The following is a 22,504-nucleotide window of genomic DNA, read 5'->3' as shown; positions in this document are numbered from 1 at the left end:
TTGCAGCCGAGCTGAATACCATTCAAGACCAGACTTGGAAAACCAGCCAAATGCTACAGATCAGTGGCTGAATTCTGCCAGGAGGTGGGAATCCTATTCCTCTTGATGAATGTTCTGATGTTTCATTGCTTGCCCATTTTAGCAATTAAAGCTTAATGTATTTTGCGGTTTAATATATTTTAATATTTTTGTTATAGACTTATTATTAAGAGTGTCTTTTCATTATAATTAATTTGATCTTGTCAGACTTGAGAAGTCATTATGGCTGCTATGTTCCTACAGCGCATAAAATAACATCCACGCGTGCAGGCTTGATAACATGATGCAGAGTTTCCAATAGTTTAAAGCAGTGCAAAACTTAATCATATTTGTACTTTCCTATTTTGTGTTTTAATCAATGACTATTAGAGATCTTAATTTATACTGATGCTATTATTGCTCCATCCATAGCAAATATAATTTTTCGTGAGGATTAATAATAAAATTGGCCTCAGAGTTGAAATCTATTTGTCTTCCCCAGACCACGGAAGGGAAATAACAATCAGGGCTAGACACATTCTAGTTCTTCTTTTTCTTTGAATTCTGTTTTGTGGGCATGTTACACATGCATATGGACAAAATTCAAAGGTTCAAAGGGAATACAATGGAACCTGACTCTCTTGTACCCCCCAGGGCAACCATGGTGACCAGTTTCTTGCCCATCCTCCCAGAAGCATGTATACTATGCACATACATAGACATTACATGCGCTGCATCAGTGAATCCTCCCAACAAATGCTAAGTGGTCACCATCAGTGCTGACTCAAACACGATAGTGTTGGACCCGAGCCTGGGATTCTTTTGCGGTATCAGCCATCTTTCCCACATCATTGTGTTACATGATGGGAAGGAACAAAGTCATGTCCAAGAGAGATAGGTCCCACATTCAGAAGCTCAGAAATAGGTTTTTAAAAGTCAGACATGACAGGAGGAGGCAGCATCAACTGGGAGGCAGCAGCCCACAAGGAGGATGAGGGCTTGGCCAGGCTGGTGGCAACAGGAATGGAAAGAGGGCATGGACATGGAAAAGGCAGACTCTAGGGGCCTCAGAGGCAATTAGATGGAGATCAGAGAGGGGAACCCTGGCCGGTGCTGCTCAGTGGTCAGAGTGTCAGCCTGCACACTAAGAGTCGAGGGTTCTATTCCCAGCCAAGGGCTCAGACCTGGGTTTCAGGTTTGATCCCGGCCCTGGTTGGGGTGTGTACTGGAGGCAGCCAATTGATGTCTGTCTGTCTCTTCCCTTCCTTCCCTTCCTCCCTTCCACTCTCTCCAGAAATCAATGGGGAAAAATATTCTTGGGTGAAGAAAGGAAGGAAGGAAGGAAGGAAGGAAGGAAGGAAGGAAGGAAGGAAGGAAGGAAGGAAGGAAGGAAGGAAGGAAGGAAAACAGACCAGAGAAGGGGAACCACAGGTGGCGCTCTCATTCTGAGAGAAGTGAGTGAAGGAATGAGTTGCTCTCAAAAGAAATCAAGAAGTTCAGGCAGGACTTGAATTTTGGAGGTGAGTTTAGGTACAGACACGAAACTGTAGGCACCAGTGGGCATCCCCATGGAGAGTTTCAGGTGGAGATGCTGGTCTAGATGGCAGGGCTGGGGCAGGGAGGGCTGGAGGCTATACTCTGGGTGAAAGGGCTGGAAAGTGGGGAGGGAAGCGATTCCTAAAGAGCAGGGGGCGGGTAAAGGGGAGAAGGTTTGGAGACAGGAAGAGGGAGAGGAAGGGGTGAGAGGCACAGAGATGGAAAGGGTAAGGGATGGCAGGATGGCAGAGTGCCCAACACCAGGGAAGGCGAGAGCTTCCTGGCGGAAGGCAGCCTCTCACACCCCATTTCCCTAGGAGGGCAGTGGCAGGGTGCGCCTGGCCTGCCCTCTCTCACCCGAATGTGCAGGTCCTGGAAGAAGGTGAGGAGCGTCTGCCGGATCAGCTGGAACTCCCCCGCAGAGAGGCACCCGTATACCTGCAGAGGCAAAGCAGCAAGAAGAGATTCACTTTCAGAAGTGGGAAGTGCAGACAGGCAGGGGTAGGTGGGTGCTCAGGGATGGCAGCCACAGAGAGGCGAGGACTCGGCTGCTGGGACGAGAAGGGCAGCAGGAGAGCCAGCACTGCCCCCTCACGGACCCCATCATGCCACACCCAGCAAGGCACACCACCTCTCCTGTCCCCCGCAGACCCAGAGAAGCCGTTCCCCAAGATTTAGCAGCACATCTGCCACCAACCCCCTTTCTGAAAAGTTAGGAGAAAATGCTAGGCTCTGGATCATTGCTTTCCCAATTTTGAAGGCAACCGTTAAAAGGTCCTAAGATGATAAAATGCCTCTTGTATGACCAAAATGGATTCTTGTGAGATTTTTAGGGTTTTCCGGGAGAGTGGCAGGCTTGGCCATTCCTCATCCTGTTCTCTCTGCCATAGAATCGTTCCGTTCCTAACAGAGGAATGAGAGCAAGCATGGGGCTCCGAGGTGATAAACTGATGGTGTCTTACTTCAATCAGCTGCCGGAAAGTCTCATCCACTAGATGCAGGAGGGGTGGGTTGTCGTGGATTAATCCCTTGATGGCATCTAAATGGTTGTAAGTGACCAGCAACACATCCTTGGGACGGGGACACAGCAGTACTTGATATTTCAAAGCCATAGTCATCAGGTCATAGAGCTGCCGAGCCATACACGGACAGAACAAATGGGACCAGAAAAGCAGATGTCAGAACCTTCACACAATGAAGCAGTCAAGCACTGACTGGAAACCAGTACTGGGTATATCATACGGCTCAGGTGATGGTATCACTTATCCCTCAAACCAAGATACTACAAAAAAATGTATGTTTTCATTAATTTTATAGAAAGAGAAAGGGAGAGGGAGAGACAGAAACATCGACGAGAGAGAATTATCGATTGGCTGCCTCCTGCACATCCCATACTGGGGATCAAGCCTGCAACCCAGGCATGTGCTCTGTCTGGGAATTGAACTGGCGACCGCTCATTGTACGGGATAACGCTCAACCAACTGAGCCACACTAGCCGAGCAAACCAAGATACTTTTGAGAGGAAAAGGGGGGTGATATTAATAATTAAGTCAGAACAACAGGGTTAGACCAGGACATTCCTGGGCAAACCAGGATTTCTGGTCAGTTTATTACAGATGGAACATGTTTTAAACAATACTGGCAGCTGTGGGGTGCTAGAATTGGAGAGCAAAATCCCGAAATCAAGCCCTCCATTGCCACCGACTATGTGAATGGGCCTGGTGAAGTCCTCCCATCTCTGTGAGCCTGAGTTTTTGTACCCATAAAAATAGTCTCAAATGCAGCTAGAGAAGTGCTCAGAGGGACAATTACAGCAGTAGATGGCTGCATTTCTCCGATCAACACCTAAGCTCTCACCTTAAGAAACTAGAAAAAGAGGGTCAAAGTAAATTCAAACCAAGGAGACGAAAGGATAAGAAAGCTTGGAACCGGGTGGAAGGGAGCTATTCGGGGAGGGGGGGGGGAGGGGGAGGGGGAGGGAGTAGGAGGAGAAAAGGAGAAATAATTGTAATAATCTGAGCAATAAAGATTTATTAAAAAAAAAAAAAAAAGCTTGGAGCCGAAATCAGTGAAATGAAGAGTTGAAAACAGTAGATAAAAACCAATGAAACCAAAAGTTGGTTCTTCAAAAAGATCAACAAATCTCTAGCTGTATAACCGACAATTATTTACTTAGTCTGACCAAGAAAATAAGAGAGAACACTAAAATTACTAAAATCAGAAATGAAACAAAGGACATTACTACTGACTGATGGAAATGTTCTCTAATTAGATAGTGGTGATGGTTATGCAACATTATGAGTATAATAAAAACCACTGAATTGTATACTATTAAAGGATGAATTTTATGTCATATGAATTATGCCTTAATTTAAAAATGGCAAAAAGATATTACAAAACTAGCTGTGGAAAAGACATTAATGGATAAAGGTTTTTGTCTTGGCTGGGTGGCTCAGTCAGTTGGGGTGTCGTCCATGCACCAAAGGATTGCTAGTTCGATTCCTGGTCAGGGCACATGTGCAGGATGCCAACCCCAATCTCTGTAGGCTTGGCTCAGTCCGGGCTGGGGATTGTGTGGGAGGCAGCCCATCAATGTTTCTCTTTCACATTGATATTTGTCTTTCTCTCTCAAATCAATAAAAACATATTTTAAAAATGTATGGCCTTAATTTAAAAAAAATCAGAATGTAGCCGAAACAGGTTTGGCTCTGTGGTAGAGCGTCGGTTTGCGGACTTAAGGGTCCCGGGTTCGATTCTGGTCAAGGGCATGTACGTTGGCTGCGGGCACATCCCCAGTAGGGGATGTGCGGGAGGCAGCTGGTCGATGTTTCTCTCTCATCGACGTTTCTGGCTCTCTGTCTCTCTCCCTTCCTCTCTGTAAAAAATCAATAAAATATATTAAAAAAAAATCAGAATGCCCTAATAATTTGTTCCCCCAAAGATATAGATGTCTCTGTTATAAGTAAAGGTTGAGCAGTTTTGAATTTGCTTCAAAAACTTCCTGGTTGTCAGAGCTGAGATTTGTCAAGAACGAAGCAGAACTGAAGTTTTAGGGTTGGTTAAGGTGTTCATAAATATGGGCATGAAGATCAGCGCTCTCTTAGGCAGGTGGAGTGACATAAACAATAGAGGGACGGGTGCGGATGATGTCTGAGGTCCTTTCCAACTCCGAAACTCAACAGCTAATATTTATAAGGCCATTTTTTTTTTATAAGGCACCATTGTGTACATCATCTCATTTGATTCCAGTCTACAATCATCCACCAAAGATACAAGACATGCAATCAAGGGGCTAGAGGCAACTGTTTGCTCACCTTATCCATGCTGGCCTGGTTCAGTCTCATAATGGAGGCATGAGCCAGGCGGTCATAGATGGTCCTGAGGGCCTTCTTGGAGTAGAGCTCTTGGGGTTTTAACAATTCCTCTATAAAGCTTTTGTTGAACATGGTTAAGACGATGTCATGAAGAACTATAGTGACAAGAGAGAATACACAGCTAAGCAAGAGAGAATATACTTAATTCAGGAGCTGCTCTCTGTGTACAAATGGGATGGAGGAGCGGCCTACGCGGAGTGGGATGCTGATGTGCTTGGTGAGATCTGCTCCCTGGGGAGAAAGCACACGGATGTTCCAATAGAAGGCAGGGATCAGAGTGCCTGAGGAGGCCGTCTCAGGGCAAACATAATGTGACAATGTACAAATGTGTCATGAGAGGTTACAAATCACTTACATGCTTCCCTCACTTGGTGATAGGGAAAATGTTTCTTCTTTCTTTAAAAAATAGTCCTATAAACATTTTTCCTTAATGCGAGAAACAACATCACTCTTATTGTTTGTTTAGGAAATCTATAACATTTTTACTTAAAATTAAATTTTATAAAAATGGAACCAATAATGGTAAGTTGACTATTTTTGGCAAAACATTTTATGAAAATCAACAAGTCTACCCACTGGTTAGAAATTAAAATATTTATAATGTTTCTATAAGACATGTACTTCAGATCAGTACCATTTTAGAATGTCTTAATTTTTACATTTGATTTATAATGTTAATATTATACTGTAGTGTGATGTCTCAGACTATTGCTCAAATGGAAAACTTTCATCTTAGTGAGAATAAAAGGTCCTAAGATGTGTGCAAACCAAAATGTCTATAAATCTAGTCCTTCATTCACTCATTCATTAAGACATTTTTTTGCTACTCAAATATCATTAGTTGAGGGCTAGGAAAACCCTCAGGGACAAGAAATAGAAACAAGGATGGCTGAACACAGATTATTCTTAATGAAACCATGTATATTCTTGCCTAAAAAAATATACATTTATAGAAATTAAAATTTGAAAGAAAACTGGGTTACTTAAAATAATTACACAAAATCAATTATTAATCATGAGTGATTATTACTAAAAGATACAAATGCCTCTTTCTTTTGCCACAAAAGGACACACCAGGCATTGGTGTGGCCAGATATCATATCTAAGACAGAAGGCAAGGTAGAGCATCGCATGTGTGATTTCAGGCACCCTCTCTGCCTTTAAGTAACTGATAGGAGTGTCCTGAAGGCTCAGCGTGTCAAAGAGCATTTTTTGGGGGTGGGCAAAGGGCTGGTTGTATTTAAATCTTTATTTTTTAATTTATTGGGGTAACATTGGTTAATAACATTATAAAGGTTTCAGGTATACAATTCTATATGTATTTAAATCTTAAATGGAAGAACTATAGAGAGAGAGGAGGAAGCGGGGGGGGGGGGGGGGGCAGAAAGGACCTTGACACAAAAGAACTAACACTTCTTACTGATGTGTTAAACTCACACTTGCCCTTTGGACTTGACTTTGGACTCCTTCCTATTAGTGAGGAAGAACCAAATCCATTCCAAAACAGGGTATCCCTCACTCTGACCAGTTCAACCCAGCACACCTTGCCCTCAATGCACACTAACATGTCCCCAGTGTGGAGAGCTTGGAGACATAACTCTTCCAGACTTGCCTCATGCACAGCCTTTGACCTTTGACCAAAACAAGCAAGGATCTGCGGTACTGTAAAGGGGATTTCCTAACCTCTTTCCTACTGCAGCCTATATGAAATACAGGATTTGCAAGGAAACAGGTGCAACTGAAAACCCACACATGAGGCCTCCAAGGAGAGAGTCTGAACTTTCCACAGATTCTGTAGGCCAGGGAGGAGTGCCCAAGAGGAAGCACTCAAGGCAAAGTATCACACCCGCTCTGGCTGTGTTAATGCTTACGGACCCCTGCCATTCACCTCAGTGCTGAGTTTCTGTCTTTTAGCTCTTAGCAGGACCTAGGAAAATAGCTAACCCCCAAATAAGTCAGTGCTGGAAGAAAGAAAGTCTCGAGGAGGTTGGGGCCACTCTGGCAAAGCAAAACGAGGCCTTTCCCTCTGGGAAGGGAATAAGCTGTAGGTCACCCCGGCTCTTTGCACAGGAATGTCCAGGAAGTTCACTGGCCGGAGAGAGGGTACAGAGGCCCTCTCCCTGTGGGCAGAGCAGTGACCACAAATGTCCCCAAGGAGAAAACGGCAGTCCTATGGTTGGGAAGAATGTGAGGGCCACAAAAGAATATGGGGGAACAAGCCTACATCTCACAACGTTTCACCTCGCACTTGGAAGATGCAGGCCTACTATGTGAGATAAACACCAGGCCGCACAGGAAAGACATGCTGCCCTTCATCTGGAGAAGCAGTCCAGGTCATACTTCAGGTAAATCTGAGAAGGGGGTCTAACCACATCTATCAGTCTATTTCAGTGTGAGTGTGCAGCAGTCCCATGAGCTTTGCATCATTTCATGAGGCCGGAACGTTCTAGGAGACAGGTTTCATCAGGAAAAGATGAAGGCCAGGGAGTGGAGTGACTTTTCAGAGGTGCATCCCGAGTTTAGATTATTAAGTTCATTCTGCTCATTATTTTGGGGTGCTCAAATTAAAATAAGCTCCAGTGACTCAGTTATGCATGCAAAAAGCCCTCAAAATCCACACTCCTCATCTGAAATTCTGCCACACATCAAGGGGTAGGCAAAACCTGCTCAAGAGAAGTGGTTGTGAAATATGATAAAAGCACATCAAGCACTCCTATGGGGCTTTCTTTGAGCCTGGCCTGATGAAAGCAACTGAGTATTTAATAAACCTCTGAGCATTGAGACCTCTGTTGTTAACAGGAACATGCAATTTGGAACCGAGGGTAAAAGAGAGATGCTATTACTTTTCGATGGTTACAATGCTTCAAATCCTTACCCTGTTCCAGGCACTGGGCTTAGAACCTTCCATGCATTATCTCATTTAACAGCCCCCAAGACAACTCTGGATGATTATCCTTATTCTATCAAGGAGGAAAACTGAGTTTTAAAGAGAGGTTAAGTCCAAGGTCACACAGCTAGTGCTGGAGTTGAAATCAGAATGGGGCTGTTCAATTCTACTCCCCTTCCTCTTAAGTCTTTTATGTTATCTCCTCAGCTTACTCAGTGTGGTGAGAGCATTTAAACTACTGAGGACGATGGCTGATGACATGCATACATTGCACCCAAATGTCAAATGATGAGAGCTACTCATGACAAAGAGGAGAAAGCTAAGGCTTTGCTCTGAGGAACTGGCAAACTTTTTCAGGTTTGCTGCTGGTTGTAGGTGAAGGGGAAACGGAAGATCTGGCACGATAGGGCCATACTGCATGCGTGATATCATGCCTTCTGCCCACAACCCTGGCAGCCATGCAGCCACATGCTTCCATTTTCCTCAGCTGCTCACCAGATCTCTCTGTGTGCTAAGGAGAATGGTTCAAGGAAGGTCACTCATGTTGAACCACAATTCTTGGGTAACATGATACTATCACAGAATTGCTTTAAGGACTATATTACAGGACAACCTACCCAGAAGTGTAACTACTGCCCCGGTTGTCCCCACAAAGCTTAGAAGATGAAGAGAGAAAAAGGTACTTCAGGTGCAATATGGCCTTGTGCCCTAAGTTTGCTTGGTTTTTATCTTACATGCTATCTTTTACATAAAAGGTTCAAATATATAACCAATGTCTTAGCTAAAGAGAAACTCATGACTATTTTCTTGAAAATAGTGAGAGTGGTCCCACTTTAACCCCACTGATAAAGGACTGGCTGGACTGTGGATGCAGACTGAACACATGCAACCCAGAGATAGCATACCTCGTTTTCTGTCCACCTCTGTCCATTCATCTACATGAAGCATACAAAAAGAAAACACCAGTTCATGAAGCAAACACATCATTTTCAAGGAGGCTTTAAAAATACCAATTCCAATGATCTATCTGGTCTATGAAACGTTGTCATGTTTGCATCAATGTCTAAAGTGAATAATCTACCTCCCGTGTGAAACTTTTAAAAGGCTGATGGAGAAAGACGTCCCCAAAAAAGCTGAAGAGGCTCTATCTTACAGAGAGTGGCTTAGGGCGAGGGGAAACTCAGGTCGACTAGCTACCCTGGGGTTTGTCTTGAAAGGCTCGAGAAGACATCTTCTCTAAATGCCACCAGAATACGTATTATTCAAAATAAGGCTTTAAAAAACCCCACACTGGCTTCCACAAGGAAGAGTAACTCCAAGAACACGTAGACAAAGGAGTTCCTTTTTTATTAAATAAGGTTTCCCTTTCTAGAGTACAGACGGAACTGCTCAAATTAGAAAACATGAGATGTGCATTAGAAAGGAAAAAATGTCTATTTGTTTCTGACTTACTTTTTCTACATAGATGTGTAAATTTCTAGGTAGAAAGAGGGGAGTAATGATGGGGCCACTGTAAAAAAAAACCTTGAAGACAAAAGCAGTCAGGGGATGTTAAAAGGAAAGCAAATAAGGAAAAATGTACTTGTCTAGAGAAATCTGTAAGAGCTAAGAACCTTTATGGGTTGAGACCTGGCTCTGCCATTTACTAGCTATATAATCTCAAGCAACTTGTTTAACCTTAGTTTCTTCATCTGTAAAATGGGATCATAACAGAACCTACCTCATAGGGTTGTTGTGGGGATGAAATATAAAACATCAAGCACTTAGCTGGCTTCTCTTTTAGTTCCTCTTTCTCTACTGAAGGACACTGGACACTACCAACAAAGAATGAAAGATTACTTTCCCCCCCCTTCTTTCTTTAGATTCTGGGGAGATCACTGCCAGCTAAAAAGAATTCTACACACACCCACATTTAAAAAACATCTTATAACTAATGGTCCCCCTTGAAAACATCTGCCACTAGATTGTAATTTCAAAGGTAATTTCTGCAGTTATAATAAAAAAACATACATGTGTCTTCAATGCACAATGCCAATAGTTCCTAAGAGACCAGTTCCTAAGAGAGCCAGTACCGAGCCCTAACTGGCTGCAAAGGGCTCCCTTTGTGAGATCAGACTCCTCTGGGAAAATCCATCGTCACAAGTGTTTGGAGAGAAAACACTGAGGAAGCAGCTTCCAGAGGCAGGCCTTCTTAAAGCAGATACTAGCGTCTGTAGCACAATGCCCACATCTGCCATCTTGCCGTGCATTTAGTATTTTACAGGTGGTCTTGCCTAACAGGCTGGTAGGAATTCAGAAAGGTGGAGTTGCGACCCTCATGTAGGTGTGTTTGGGAACACGGATGCTGCAAGGGGCTCACCTACTCCAAGGGACAGTGACTTCGGCTGCTGTCAAAACGAAGCTGGCAAGTGCATGCTCAGGGGCAGGAGGCACTCGCACAGGCAACGAGGCTCAGCTCCAGCAGAGGTCTCTGCCGTGCTGTGTGCTCCTGGCTCCTGTCCACTTGAGGATCCAGGGGGAGTTAAATAATGTCCCATTTCCCCATCGTTTCTCCAGAAGACTTGCTTGTGACAACCCCATTTTAGTTAAATGTTGAGTGGGAGGCATGCCCAAGGCTACCCAGAGCTGCCTGTTCAATCTGAACTAGAAGAATAAAAACAGAACCTCAACTATTTGGTTGCTCAGCACTACACTGTGATCTTCAGGTGCTGGAAAATTCAGTGAATGTCTCTATGCCTCAGTTTCCCCTTCTGTAAAATGAGGAATGCAAACAGAATGTAATTGGGTCTTATTTGTGAGTATTTTTAAGAGGATGAAAATGAGGCAAAGGGAGGTTTTATTATTGTCATTATTGCTTAAAATGTGGGACAACTTTCAATAGGCAACACTCAGAAGTTGCTCCATAGAGAGAGCGCTTCCTTTCTGTTGAATGCTGAGCCAGAGGCTGGTTGTGGGAGAAACTTCACCATCTTTACTGGCCTGTGGGAGCAGGAGGGCCTCCAGGAGACCACTTAGTTGTGTAAGATGATGAAAACATCTAGAAGAAACATGGTTTCCATTCAAAGCTTCAACGAAGACTAATTTACTGTGTCGGGTGCTTTATAGGTCTCCTTGCACAGGCATCTGTCACAGCAGCTCCTGCTTCCTGTAGCTACGCCAGCTCTATAGTGGCATGGATTAGTGTTTCTCAACTTTGAATCCCAAACTCTCCACCCTGCTTTTTCACTCTATCTTCTACAAGTCCCCATCAGCCAACCATAATACTCTTTATCATTTCTTTTTAAAAAATCAGTTGGTAGCCGAAACCGGTTTGGCTCAGTGGATAGAGCGTCGGCTTGAGGACTGAAAGGTCCCAGTTCAATTTTGGTCAAGGGTATGTACCTTGGTTGCGGGGCACATCCCCAGTGGGGGGTGTGCAGGAGGCAGCTGATCGATATTTCTCTCTCATTGATATTTCTAACTCTCTATCCCTCTTCCTTCCTCTCTGTAAAAACAAAACAAAACACAATAAAATATATTTTTTAAAAATCAGTTGGTATATTGGAGATATATATATATATATATATATATATATATATATATATATATATTTCCAAAAACCTCTCCCTTTCCTCCTGACCTTCCTTCCAACCACCACAAAGATTCTGGCACAGTAACCATCAGATAGGGAAGTATAGTCAGTGCCTAAGAGTATGAGCTCTAGAGCCCGATGGCCTCGGTTCAGATTTTTTACTCTCTCTCTTACCAGCTATGTAACCTTGGGCAAACTAGTCTTAGTTTCCCCATCTGTAAAATGGGGATAGTAGTAGTACCCACATGATGGGATAGTTGTGGGGGTAAAGGTATTCAGGGAAGTCCTCAGTTCATGGTAAGTGCTTAATATTTGTTGTTGTTGTCATGAAGCAGCTATGTCCTCTAGTTTTTAGAATCAATTACTGAACCATACTGATCAAAAGCACTACCTCCAGTGAATGTGCAGAAGGGCTGGATCATGCTCCACTCAGCATCTCTCGTGTCACCTGACCCTCATCCCAACTGTGGAAGGAATTAGTCTGTGAATGTGAATGACCAAAGCTGGCTGACACTCCATTAAGCTCTATCCAACGAACCCCTAAGGACTACATCTCCTGAAGGTAAAGAAGCCAGTCCCTAGTATTCACAAGTCTTGCCCAGACCTCCTCTTTAAAGACATATATTAAATACATGCATTATCTCATTCAATCCTTAGGACTTTGCTATATATTATAGTATGTATTATGATTCCCATTTTATGGAAAAAGAAACAGGCTTACAGAGGTTACATTCTAAGGTCGTACAACTAGTTAAATGGCAAAGCTGGAATTGGGACCCATATCTGTATGACTCCAAAGAGCATGCTCTTAATTGCTAGTTGACCTTGCCTTCCAAGATGTAGACTACCCATCTAAGAACTGACTGCCAGCTCACTAACACCATCCACCCAAATGAAATCACACAACATAGGCGCCAAGGAAAACGGAAACTTCTAGAGGAAGAAGTGGCAATGTCACACAAAACAATGAACTTAAATAATCAGTTCAACATTTACTGAGTGTCAATTTATTCTGGTTTAGGTATACGAGGGGCTGGAGTACAAAGGTGAATAAGACAATCATGTGGGGGAGACACATACATAGACCAATACAGGGTAAAAGGGTCAGTGATAAGGTAGGTAGAGAGACACGTAAGGTGCTATGGGAGTATGTGCAGGCTCTTTCCCACGTGGGAAAGGAAAGAAATCTTAAGCAGAATAATGCAGGACAAAAGGAGAGTTACTAGCATAGAAGTGGGATGTTTGGGGTTAGAATGGAGATTACTATAATAGCATGGAAACAAGAGTGAACATGCTTTAAACGAAGTCTCACAAGCAGTTTGGTATTAATATACAAACTAGAAGGGCAGGCAGGCAGTGGTGGGAGGTGGGACTTCAGAGGTGGACAGAAATCACATCAGGAAGGGTCCTGAAATGTCCTGCCAAGGACTTGGCCTCTGCTCAGACGGCAGGGGAAAGCTGACAAAGCGTTTTAAGTAGCAGGCACCATGGACAGATTCACATTTCAAAAGGCTCACTGGCAACAGGGTATGAAATGAATGGAGGGAATGTGCTATAGGGAGCTCTTTTTAACTCTTTATGAATGGACTTGGATCAATTACACAGACCCAATAGTGAATACCTGAATATGTATGCTTAATGTCAACTGAGCATACAGATGCTGTTGAAGGGAATAAATGTTTCAATTGTGACCATGTCAGTTACCTTTATATCAACTTTTCTTCCTCTACCTTGAAATATAATATGTAATCCTAGGAAAGCTGTTGAAAGCAATTGTTGGTTGAGAAGGGAGGAAAAGAGGGAGAGAAAAAGGATTGCAGAGAATTCTGGGTGGCCATTTCTCTGGGGATTAGATGGGGTGTATATGGGAGACAGATTTTACACTTTAGAAACTGTCATATAATTATTTCCACAATTGTATTTTCTTCCAACAACTGGGATGGGAAAGAATTATACTTTCCTATGTTTTCTAATTTATCTGTTTTCTCAGGACATCACCTTTCTAGAAATAGCTTCTGAAATGAGTAAGACTGGCTTCCAGTTTATAAAGGAAGATACCACACAGAGGAATGGAGGGTCAGAATCTGTCCCATGCAGGGGAAGAGGATGCTTGGACCAGCAAAGAGAATGACACCAGGTATTTGGGAGGGACCGGCAGCCAAGAGAGATTGGGAAATCACCTCGCCAATTTGAGGGGAGGAGGGAATTGGGGGATGGGGCATGAGGTACCCTAATAATATCCAATGAGGGTATTAATTCCCTCTGCTGTGAAAATAACTTTTGGGGAATTTGACTCCTGAGGGGCCCTGACTGGATGGGCCTGTGGACTAGTGAGCAGGGTCCCGGTTATAAGAGTGCAGTGTGCAGGGGTGTTGGTCTTTCTATGACGGGGTTGGCTGTGCAGGCCGGGCGTCTCTCACCTCTGCGGGCCTTGTCTCCGGGGATGTTCTGGGCCCGCAGCCGCTGGTCCAGGATGTAAAGCATCTCCCCGCCCAAGTTCAAGAAGAGCAGCGGTAGCGTCCGCACCGACATGATGCCGAAGGCACGGAGAGCTGGTGAAGAGACGCAAAGCTGGGCAGCCAGAGTCCTGGAGGCCCGACCACAGCGTCTTCGTAACCTGGTTGTTAGGGTAACGCAGCGGACGGGAGAACGAGCCAATCAGCAGGCCCTTTGTTGGGAGGCGCCCGGGGGAGGACGCTTATTGGGCGGAATGCCCGAGACCTACGAAGCGATTGGTCCGAGCCGGACGTGGTTCTGGTTTTGACTTTCGGCAGCTGCGCTGAGGGGCGAGGGCTGGGCCAGGCTGGTGGGCGACAGTAGCTGGTGCCGAGGAACGTGGCACCCCTCACCCAGCAGGTGCCCGAGAACGAGGACAACCCAGGCGAATCTTTAGTCTCCGAGCCGAGGGTGCGACTGCGCAGCCGCTTAGAGGCGGAGCTTCCTTTTTCTTACATTGGAAAGGACACCCAGCTCACCGGGTTACTTAAGAATCAGTGAGATATCAAGTGCCATGAAAGCACTAATGGTAAAAGACTGTTCTTTTACATGGGACAAAGGTCAGAAGCCCTTGATTTGCATTTCCTCCCCGATGCCACTTGGAGTGGAGCCTCTGGTCTATGTCCCCTGAAGCGAACCAGGCGCGCTCCCGTTAGATGTGCTGGGGACTCCCAAGCGCCTCTCCTTCCAGCTGCTAAGCAGCTTCCCATCCTTTACCCCCACCTGTGTTCCAGGATCACCATTCCTTCAGCTGCGGCACATTTTTAAGTTGATGAGCAACCATTTTTGTAAAATTTCAATAATAATTTTCCCCTCAAGCCATTCGGACTTGAAACCTGAGCCTTGGCTTCCAATTCTATCACCCTGGGTCCTATTATCGGTCACCAAGTTCTGCTTTTCCCACTAAAATCTTCCTCTTATTTTTCTCTATTTCTTTCTCTGCATATTAAGTTCCTCCATATTACTGCTCTTTTCTCTCCTCCAGCCATACTGGCTGCTAGGCTGAATTTCAGAAGATACTTTCAACATGACATATCCCTTCTATTTGATAAGATGGCCTTCAGGGCCCTCCACTGTCTCCAGCTACCTTTCTCGAGTCATCTATCCTTCCCTGGCCTTCTCACACAGCAGCTGCTGTGGTCTCACCTCCACTGAAATGCCACCTGGATGACAGGGAGTTGTGCGTGTGTGAGGTGCTATGAGTGTGTCCTGCCTGATGTGCCAGGGCAGGGACTCTGCCTCAGACAACCCTTGGATCCTAGAGCTGAATGACAATGAATGAACTCCTCCTGAGAGTCCCACCTCCTATTATTTTTCAAGACAGAAAGATAAAACTTGAACAAAATTTATTGGTTTTCCTTGATTGCCTCTGGTTTAGCTTGGGAAGAGCTTATTTGGTTCATCTGGCGTTGTTTCTGGGCAGCTGCTGCTGCTTTTAAGGCCCTTTTTTGCTTCTTTAGCTTTTGAGCCTCCTGGTAAACCTGGAGATGACAGAGAAAAGACTTTGTAATTCTATGCAAAACCTATGACTGGGAGCAAATGTGCTGCGAACTGCCTTCCCCAGCTGGTCAACACGGCCTTTCTCCATGGGGTTAAGGCCTTGGCACCAGTTCCATGCCTTTATCAGAAAGAGACAACCCCTCCTTTCTGCCTTTTCCACCACAGTCCCAGAACCGACCAACCAAAGCAGCAATCTGGACTCATACCCGAATGCACAAAGCCTTCTTGGCCACCCAGCGGCGGTGGGCTCTTCGGTAGTACATAGGGGGGAAGATGTACTCAATCCCCAGGTCCTTGCATGTCTTCTCAAAGACTTTGTAGTTGGTCTTACGGAGGTTTTTGAGCATCTTTTGCCTCTGGTCAATGCTCATCATCAGATAGCGCTTGTGAGCTTTGTCCTGTAAGAAGGTTGGTATCCCTTTCAGTATTATATAAATAAGTAGTGTGCCACTTTATAGTAATAAAGGATAGTAGTTTATCTCACTGAAGTCTCCCAACAATCTCCTGCAAATACTAGTGTAACTCTGAGGTAGGTATTATTACTGATAGTCCCATTTTACAGATGGGAAAATAAAGGCTCAACAATGTTATCAAGTCTTGAATACTGGTATACTCGTCTCACTCTAAATCTCATGCTCTTTCCCTACATTACACGACTCTCTCAGCCTCTCCACAGCTCAGCAAACTTTCAGATGGAGTGTAGAGGAGGGAAGAACTTTCACTTTTCTCGGAGACCCCTACCCACAGCCAGGTACTGCTCCATGAGAAAATTTGGTGTTCCACACTCTGGAACAAAACTCTGACCTCCAAGGAACAGGCTCAACCAGCTTCCAGAGAACACTGAGATGCCAGCCTGGAGCTGGACTGGTCTGTATTCACAAATTGTGTTTAGTAAAAATACTATCATAGCAACTGCCGAAACTGGTTTGGCTCAGTGGATAGAGCGTTGGCCTGTGGACTGAAAGGTCCCAGGTTTGATTCCGGTCAAGGATAGGTACCTTGGTTGTGGGCACATCCCCAGTAAAGGGGTGTGCAAGACGCAGCTGATTGATGATTCTCTCTCATCAATGTTTCTAGCTCTCTATTCCTCTCTCTTCCTCTCTGTAAAAAAATCAATAAAATATAAATATATATAAAAAAATACTAGCAATTGCCTAATTACAGCAACTCTGTGCCTGACACTGCGCTGAGATATGGTATAATGGTTAAGAATATGGGCCGTGGAGTCAGACCACTTAGTTTCAAGTCCTAGCTCTCATTTCTTAGTGCTGTGCCTTGAGAATAACTTAACCACTCCATGCCTAGATTATTCCTCTGTAGAGTGGGATAGAAAGATGGATATAAAGGTTAAATGAGCTAATGCGTGTAAAATATTTAGGAAGAAGCCTAAATACTTTATTTGCATCGTGTTGGCTGCTTTTATTTCATACTAGAGGCCCAATGCATGAAAATCCGTGCAAGAGTAGGCCTTCCTTCCTCTGGCTGTCGGCACCAGCTCCCCTCGGGCACCTGGGACCCAGGACCCGGGCTGCTTCCCTCCTCCAGCCACCAGCAGGCACCTGGGACCTGGGCTGGCTTCCGGCTGTGGCTTGGTCAGGAAGGATGTCTGGAATGATGTCCGAAGACATCTGGTCTAATTAGCATATTACCCTTTTATTATTATAGTCCTTGTAATCCTGTCAATATATATTATGATCCCCATTTTATGGATAGAACTGAGTTTGACATGTAAAATAATTTCCCCAGAATCACCTAATTAATTAAGTGGAAGTGGCAGAGCTTGGATTTGAACCCAGAGCAATTGGACCCTATTCATGCATTCAACAAATATTTACTGAGTATCTAATAGGTGCCAGGCACTGTGACCATGCTTTAAGTTTGTGTTGTTGACCGTTGGTGACGATCAGCACAGTCCTGAAAGGCTTCCATTTCTCTGCTGGAGGCAGAAAGGAAATGTTTTCCTCACTGAAGGGTGGGCACCCTGGTGCTATAGCCTCCTGGCATCTTAAGCCGACTCTTAGGACCCAGAGCCCTTTACCTCGTGGACTCCTCTGGCCCAGTTGCTGGTGTTTAGCTGTGAGCAATGCTCAAGGCTTACCTTTCGATGTTTCTGCATGTGTTCTTCATAATTTTGGATCTTGACAGTCAAGGCAACAACTGAAACCACAAACCACAGAGGATGAGAGCTGGGCGCAGAGGAAGGAACGGCCCGGACCTGGGGCCTGGGTTATGTATTAACACCTCAAGGAATAACAATCACCAAGGTTTTTGTACAGTTCTCTGTAATTCCCAAACACTCTGACTTTTAAGATCTCAAAAGATTTTGGATACTCTTTGCTTTAGCAAGCAAAGCCTAAGGAATAGAAGCTCCTTAATCTTTATAAGGGTATATCCCCAAACTATAGCAAATAGTATTTTTATAGTAAAACTTTAGAGCATTCCTATTAAATCCAGGAATTCGTTTAGGATGCATGTTATCATGGCGGATGATTCGACACTGCACTGGAGGTCCTAGCCAATGCAATAAGATGAAATTCCTGAACTGCCAAGGGCCTACTCCTTGCCTCTCCCCTTCCAGCTACCACCCTTATCTATGTTTTTAACTAATGAGTTTTCAGAATTATCAACTGCCACTCATCTCCTAAAGCCCCAGAATATCCTTCCTCAGGTATGCTCTTTGATTCCTGCAGCGATGGGCAGAGGCAAAAGCAGAAGGTGGCCCCAAGGAGAGGCTGTAACTATGGTAGGCTCTTCTGTGCACACACTGAATTCTGGGAGCACTCAGGGCAGTGGGAACCTTGGCTCTGACCACATGGTTCCTTCACACCATCTTAGCTGCAGAGTGGAGAGAGGGAAAGGAGAGGGAGAGAGGGAGAGAGATTTGGGTTCCTGAGGAATCTTGCCTGAGTTCACATAGAACTATGAGGCAGGATCTGGGCACTGACTCCAACATCACATGGTTCAGGATACACAGTTTTCATTACCCATGGTCCTTCCTGTCTCTCCTTTAATAAGCCACATCTAATCCTAATGTACTTGCAGATGAAGGCCCTGGATCAAGTACCAGCTAGCAGCCTCCCTCCCCCCTCTGCCCCCGCTCCCCAAGGGCCCCCTAACCAACTTCGAGCCTCCAGGGAGCTGGTGTCCTCAGGGTTTGCCACAACCTTGTTCATCAATTGTTCTTTCTTGACTTTTAGCTTCTCCTTCTGTTGAAGATAGAGAGAATCTATGAAGTCTGCTACCCAATCATAAGAACGGGTCCTCACACCCCAAGGCCATGGGCTTCGGTCATGGCAACGAGGCCATAAAGCTCAGGGCCTGATTTCACTATGCCACCAGGGCCTAGCCTCTGGCCAACCAGATGGCTATTCACATCTAGGTGAGCCCAAGGCCAAGGCTACTGACAGGAGAAATGGCTTGTTTGATGAATGTCCCTAAAGCTTGCTCATTCATTCAGGCATCAGATCTTTATTGAGCACCTACTGTTTGTCAGGTGCTATGGGTGTAATGGGAACAAGACTCTCACTGTCCTTGAGATGCTCAGTCTCAAGGTATTAGCAAGCAGACACAGAATGACATTGGTGTAAGTGCTGCTACTTGAAAAGCATGGGAGGGGAGGTGTTAGCAGGATAGGAGGGAGTGTCAGAGGAGAGGACTGAGGGAGGCCAAGGTTTGGCAATGCCACTCACCTGATTCCCCATTTCCAAGGACAAGAGTCTTTTCACGACATCATCAACCCTGTGGAAAAGTCATAGCAAAGAGAGAAAGGTGTTGGGGTAGAGGGGAAAAGGGAAGCAATGCTGTTTTCATTTTAGCTGGCAAAGCAAGGATGATTAAAAACTTCTTTTACAACAAATGAGTCTCTCTGGAAGTTGGAAGCCATTTCCCACAGATTAGAAGCCAACATGCATCTGACCTGCTGGGCTGAGAGCATGGAACGATGTAATAGCTACAGAAAATGGAGGCTGTCAGCTCGTGTTCTAGGATCGTCATCGAGAGGGTAAAAGAAGGATTTCCATTTTAGCTAGAATATGGTTCAATCTGTTTTGAGACACTTCAATTCTATAGTCATTGTTTCTTTCTCAAGTCCCACTGCACGGTGGGAGGGGTAAGAGGGACTGCCCAGTTAAGACTCTACAACTGGGCCGGGTCTGGTGCGGCCAGGTCCGAAGCAGCGGTTGCCAGGCTGGGAGCGGCCAGGCCCGGAGCAGCGGCTGCCAGGCTGGGAGCGGCCAGGCATGGAGCGGCCGGGCCCGGAGCAGCAGCAGCCAGGTCCAGAGCAACTAGGTCGGGAGCTGCGGTGACCAGACCCGGAGCAGCTGGTTGTGGAACGAACCAGAGCAACAGAGCCCAGGCCCGGAACAGCTCGCTCCTCGCCTGCCCCTGCCCCACGGCTGCCTCTCAGACATGGCTGGAAACTTTTGTGGGAACTTGAGGGTCTGCTGAATCAAGTGATGAAGGCTTAGATCTGGATGTGTTGAGTTAGTATAGGGCTGGGGTGTTGATCTGTGAGTGCCTTGGGTGGGGCCTGGATGAGGCTGGTTGACCTATTTGGAAATGTCTTTTGTGTGAAATGTATCATTGGGCATGTGGTGGTATTATTGATATGAGAAAATGCTAAGTAACTGATTTACTATCTGAAAAGGGATTTTCTCCCTATCGGGGAAAGGGAGGGAGGAAGAGACTGAACATAAACTGCACCTATGGATGAGGACAATGGGGGATGGGGAGGGGGCAGAGGGTGGGGTGGGAACCTAGTGGAGGGGGGAAGAAATGAGGAACCTTTGTAGCAATATGAACAATAAAGATTGATTAAAAAAAAAAAAAAAAAAAAAGACTCTACAACTGGGGCCGAGCAGAAGGATCTCAGCCTTGGTGTCCTTTGGCCCGGGATTCAAACCCTAGCTTTGTCATATTGGAGCTGGATGACATTGGACAGCTTAATAGTCTATATAGACTCTATAACATGAGAATAGTATGTCTTACCTTACAGAGATTTTTGAGAGGATCAAGACATGAGAGGTTTCTAAAAAAATCTGAGGCACGTTGCCTTCTTGGTATCTAATAGCTTAGGGCCATGGTCGGCAAACTGCAGCTCTCGAGCCACATGTGGCTCTTGGGCCCTTTGAGTGTGGCTCTTCCACAAAATACCACAACCTGGGCGAGTCTATTTTGAAGAAGTGGCCTTAGAAGAAGTTTAAGTTTAAAAAATTTGGCTCTCAAAAGAAATTTCAATCCTTGTACTGTTGATATTTGACTCTTGTTGACTAATGAGTTTGCCGACCACTGGTATAGGGTCTTCACCCAGAGCACAAAAAAAGTAATCAGTTAAGCCCCATAAGCCCCACCTGTCCCTGCTGCCCACTCACCCTCACCATGCTTGGGCTGCTACAGCTCTCGGCCCCATTCTATAATCAAACTTCAGATATATATCAGGCTGGGCCTCAAAGCCACTATCTTCCCCCTCTCCTCGCCAGTCCTCCCAGGGCCCCCTGCTTCACCAAAGAGATTTTTTTCCTGCTTACTTGTCAATTCCAGGGACTTCCTGGTAATCTTTGAGGAGTGTGGAAGGGGGCGGGTCATCTTCTTGGCTGGGCCGGACTGTCAAGTGGAGGGATGGAAAACCAGAGTTAACTCTCATGGCCCATCCTCCCAGGCTCCACTCTTCTCACCAACTCTATCAGGACACCCAGGGTCTCCAGCAAGGCACGGATATCTGTGGGCCGGTTTCTCCTCTGCCAACTCCCTGAGCACCTGCCCCCGTATTTCACACTGGGAGTAGATGGCCTTTCCCAGCACCTTGTATTGTCACCTGTCTGGCTCTACAGTCATCACATCCCCAATAGGATTCGGACTGAATGTGACTTCCTTTGAACCCCCCTGCCCCCCAGTCTTATCCATAGCCCAGCATAGAACAGGCACTCAACAAAGCAACTGCCCGCTGACTGCATGAATGAAGCAAGGGGGTTGATAAAGAAACCCTAGCTTTAGGACACTTGTAAGCACCAAATACAGGAAACCTTCAGCCCTGGTGTGCGCAGTCCTGGTGTCTTCGCTTGGAGGTGAGGGAGATCTATGGGGGAGAACAACCTGTGCCTTCCAGTCAGACCCTACTCTGCGCTATGCAAAGAATAGCAATAAACACAAGTACATACTACCGTTATTTCACACAGTACTAAGGATGCTTTTCATGTGCTATTGAGTCCTAACAACGATCGGCTCACACATTTTAGAATGAGACTGAGAGAGGAAGTGACTGCCCAGTATCATTGACCTAGTAAGAGAGCTCTTCACCAATCCATGTGCAGACTGCCTCGGAGGGGAAACCTTACCTGCACCTCAGAAGGGCGAGGTGCTGCATCCTAGGTAGGCTCCCCCTGCTTGGCTCACTTCCACTCTCACCCAGGCGGAAGGATCCTGCTCCCGCGCCCCCGCCCGGCACGTGCGCGGGTTTCAGGCTAAAGCTTTGTGAGAAGGTGGAAGCGGCTGTTTTAGGACCTCGGGCCCTTCCCACCTCGTGGCTACCTAGCTGCCTCCCCAAACCTTCTGGGCACTCTCTCGTCCGCCCCAAGTTCTGCCCGAGTCCCATCCGAGAGCTCCTACCTGGCTTCTGGATGGCATATCCGCGGGCGGCCGGGAGGAGACCTGCACAGAAGAGAGGGTTCAGGCCATCGCCTCAATGGTCCAGCCTCGACTCCCTCCTATGGCCCTTCCTCCATGGCGCCTGCACCCCAGCGCCTAAACGCCGCCCCATTCCTCCTGCATCCCGCGGCCTGTGTCTCCCCCACCTCGTCTCAATCCTTCTCTACCCACCACCCTTTCTCTCTCCCCTACCCTCCTCCGCCGAACCCTTTCCCTACACCTGCAATCCCGGTTCTCAGCTCCTCACCGCGGGGAGGGAAGGGGAGGACCCGGGGGTCGGGAGGAAGCCGGGCGCACCCTTCCCCGGGCAGCCCGAGGCCTGGGGCCTGGGTCCGGAAGGCACTCAGTACCCTCCGCGCCGCCCTCAGCATGGTGGCGTTTGACCCGGCGGGCGGCAGCGCCGTGGCCTTCCCGGTGCGGAGCGGGTTACATGAGCGCCGCCATGCTGGCTCAGGCTCGACCAATTGAGTGCAGACGCGA

At 46.1% G+C, this 22,504-nt stretch overlaps 2 protein-coding genes and 1 long non-coding RNA gene across 5 annotated transcripts in view; 1 reads left to right on the top strand and 2 right to left on the bottom strand.

Moving 5' to 3' along the window:
- OSCP1 (organic solute carrier partner 1) overlaps positions 1-14,290 on the bottom strand; it is a 23,110-nt gene extending 8,820 nt beyond the window's left edge. Inside the window, exons 1-5 of one of the 2 annotated variants that reach the window (XM_036447439.2) lie at positions 13,807-14,290; positions 8,721-8,750; positions 4,869-5,023; positions 2,517-2,684; positions 1,912-1,992 (exon numbers count right to left, since the gene is read on the bottom strand). In XM_036447439.2, the coding sequence (XP_036303332.1) occupies positions 1,912-1,992; positions 2,517-2,684; positions 4,869-5,023; positions 8,721-8,750; positions 13,807-13,918 (546 nt within the window). In that variant the 5' untranslated portion in view covers positions 13,919-14,290. The remainder of the gene's footprint in view (positions 1-1,911; positions 1,993-2,516; positions 2,685-4,868; positions 5,024-8,720; positions 8,751-13,806) is intronic. The other variant, XM_036447440.2, reaches the window with a different exon arrangement.
- On the top strand, positions 7,308-16,166 carry LOC118724321. Its single transcript, XR_004989558.2, has 3 exons — positions 7,308-7,318; positions 10,822-10,832; positions 14,316-16,166. It is a non-coding gene; the product is annotated as an uncharacterized LOC118724321 (long non-coding RNA).
- MRPS15 (mitochondrial ribosomal protein S15) lies at positions 15,212-22,504 on the bottom strand. Of its 2 annotated transcripts, none has more exons than XM_045584843.1 (8): positions 22,245-22,504; positions 21,986-22,027; positions 20,908-20,983; positions 19,072-19,120; positions 18,504-18,588; positions 17,481-17,539; positions 15,589-15,780; positions 15,212-15,363 (listed from the first exon to the last, which is right to left on the bottom strand). In XM_045584843.1, the coding sequence occupies exons 1-8, from the start codon at positions 22,393-22,395 to the stop codon at positions 15,229-15,231; spliced, it is 789 nt and encodes a 262-aa protein (XP_045440799.1). In that variant the 5' UTR covers positions 22,396-22,504; the 3' UTR covers positions 15,212-15,228. The 2 variants fall into 2 exon arrangements, with proteins under 2 accessions (XP_045440799.1, XP_036303336.1); XM_036447443.2 differs by having other exon boundaries at positions 22,272-22,504.

Source organism: Pipistrellus kuhlii, unplaced genomic scaffold (assembly GCF_014108245.1).
Source record: "Pipistrellus kuhlii isolate mPipKuh1 unplaced genomic scaffold, mPipKuh1.p scaffold_m20_p_2, whole genome shotgun sequence".
NCBI lineage: Eukaryota > Metazoa > Chordata > Mammalia > Chiroptera > Vespertilionidae > Pipistrellus > Pipistrellus kuhlii.
The sequence above is the reverse complement of the archived record's forward strand: the minus strand, read 5'-3'. Positions and strand labels throughout refer to the sequence as shown.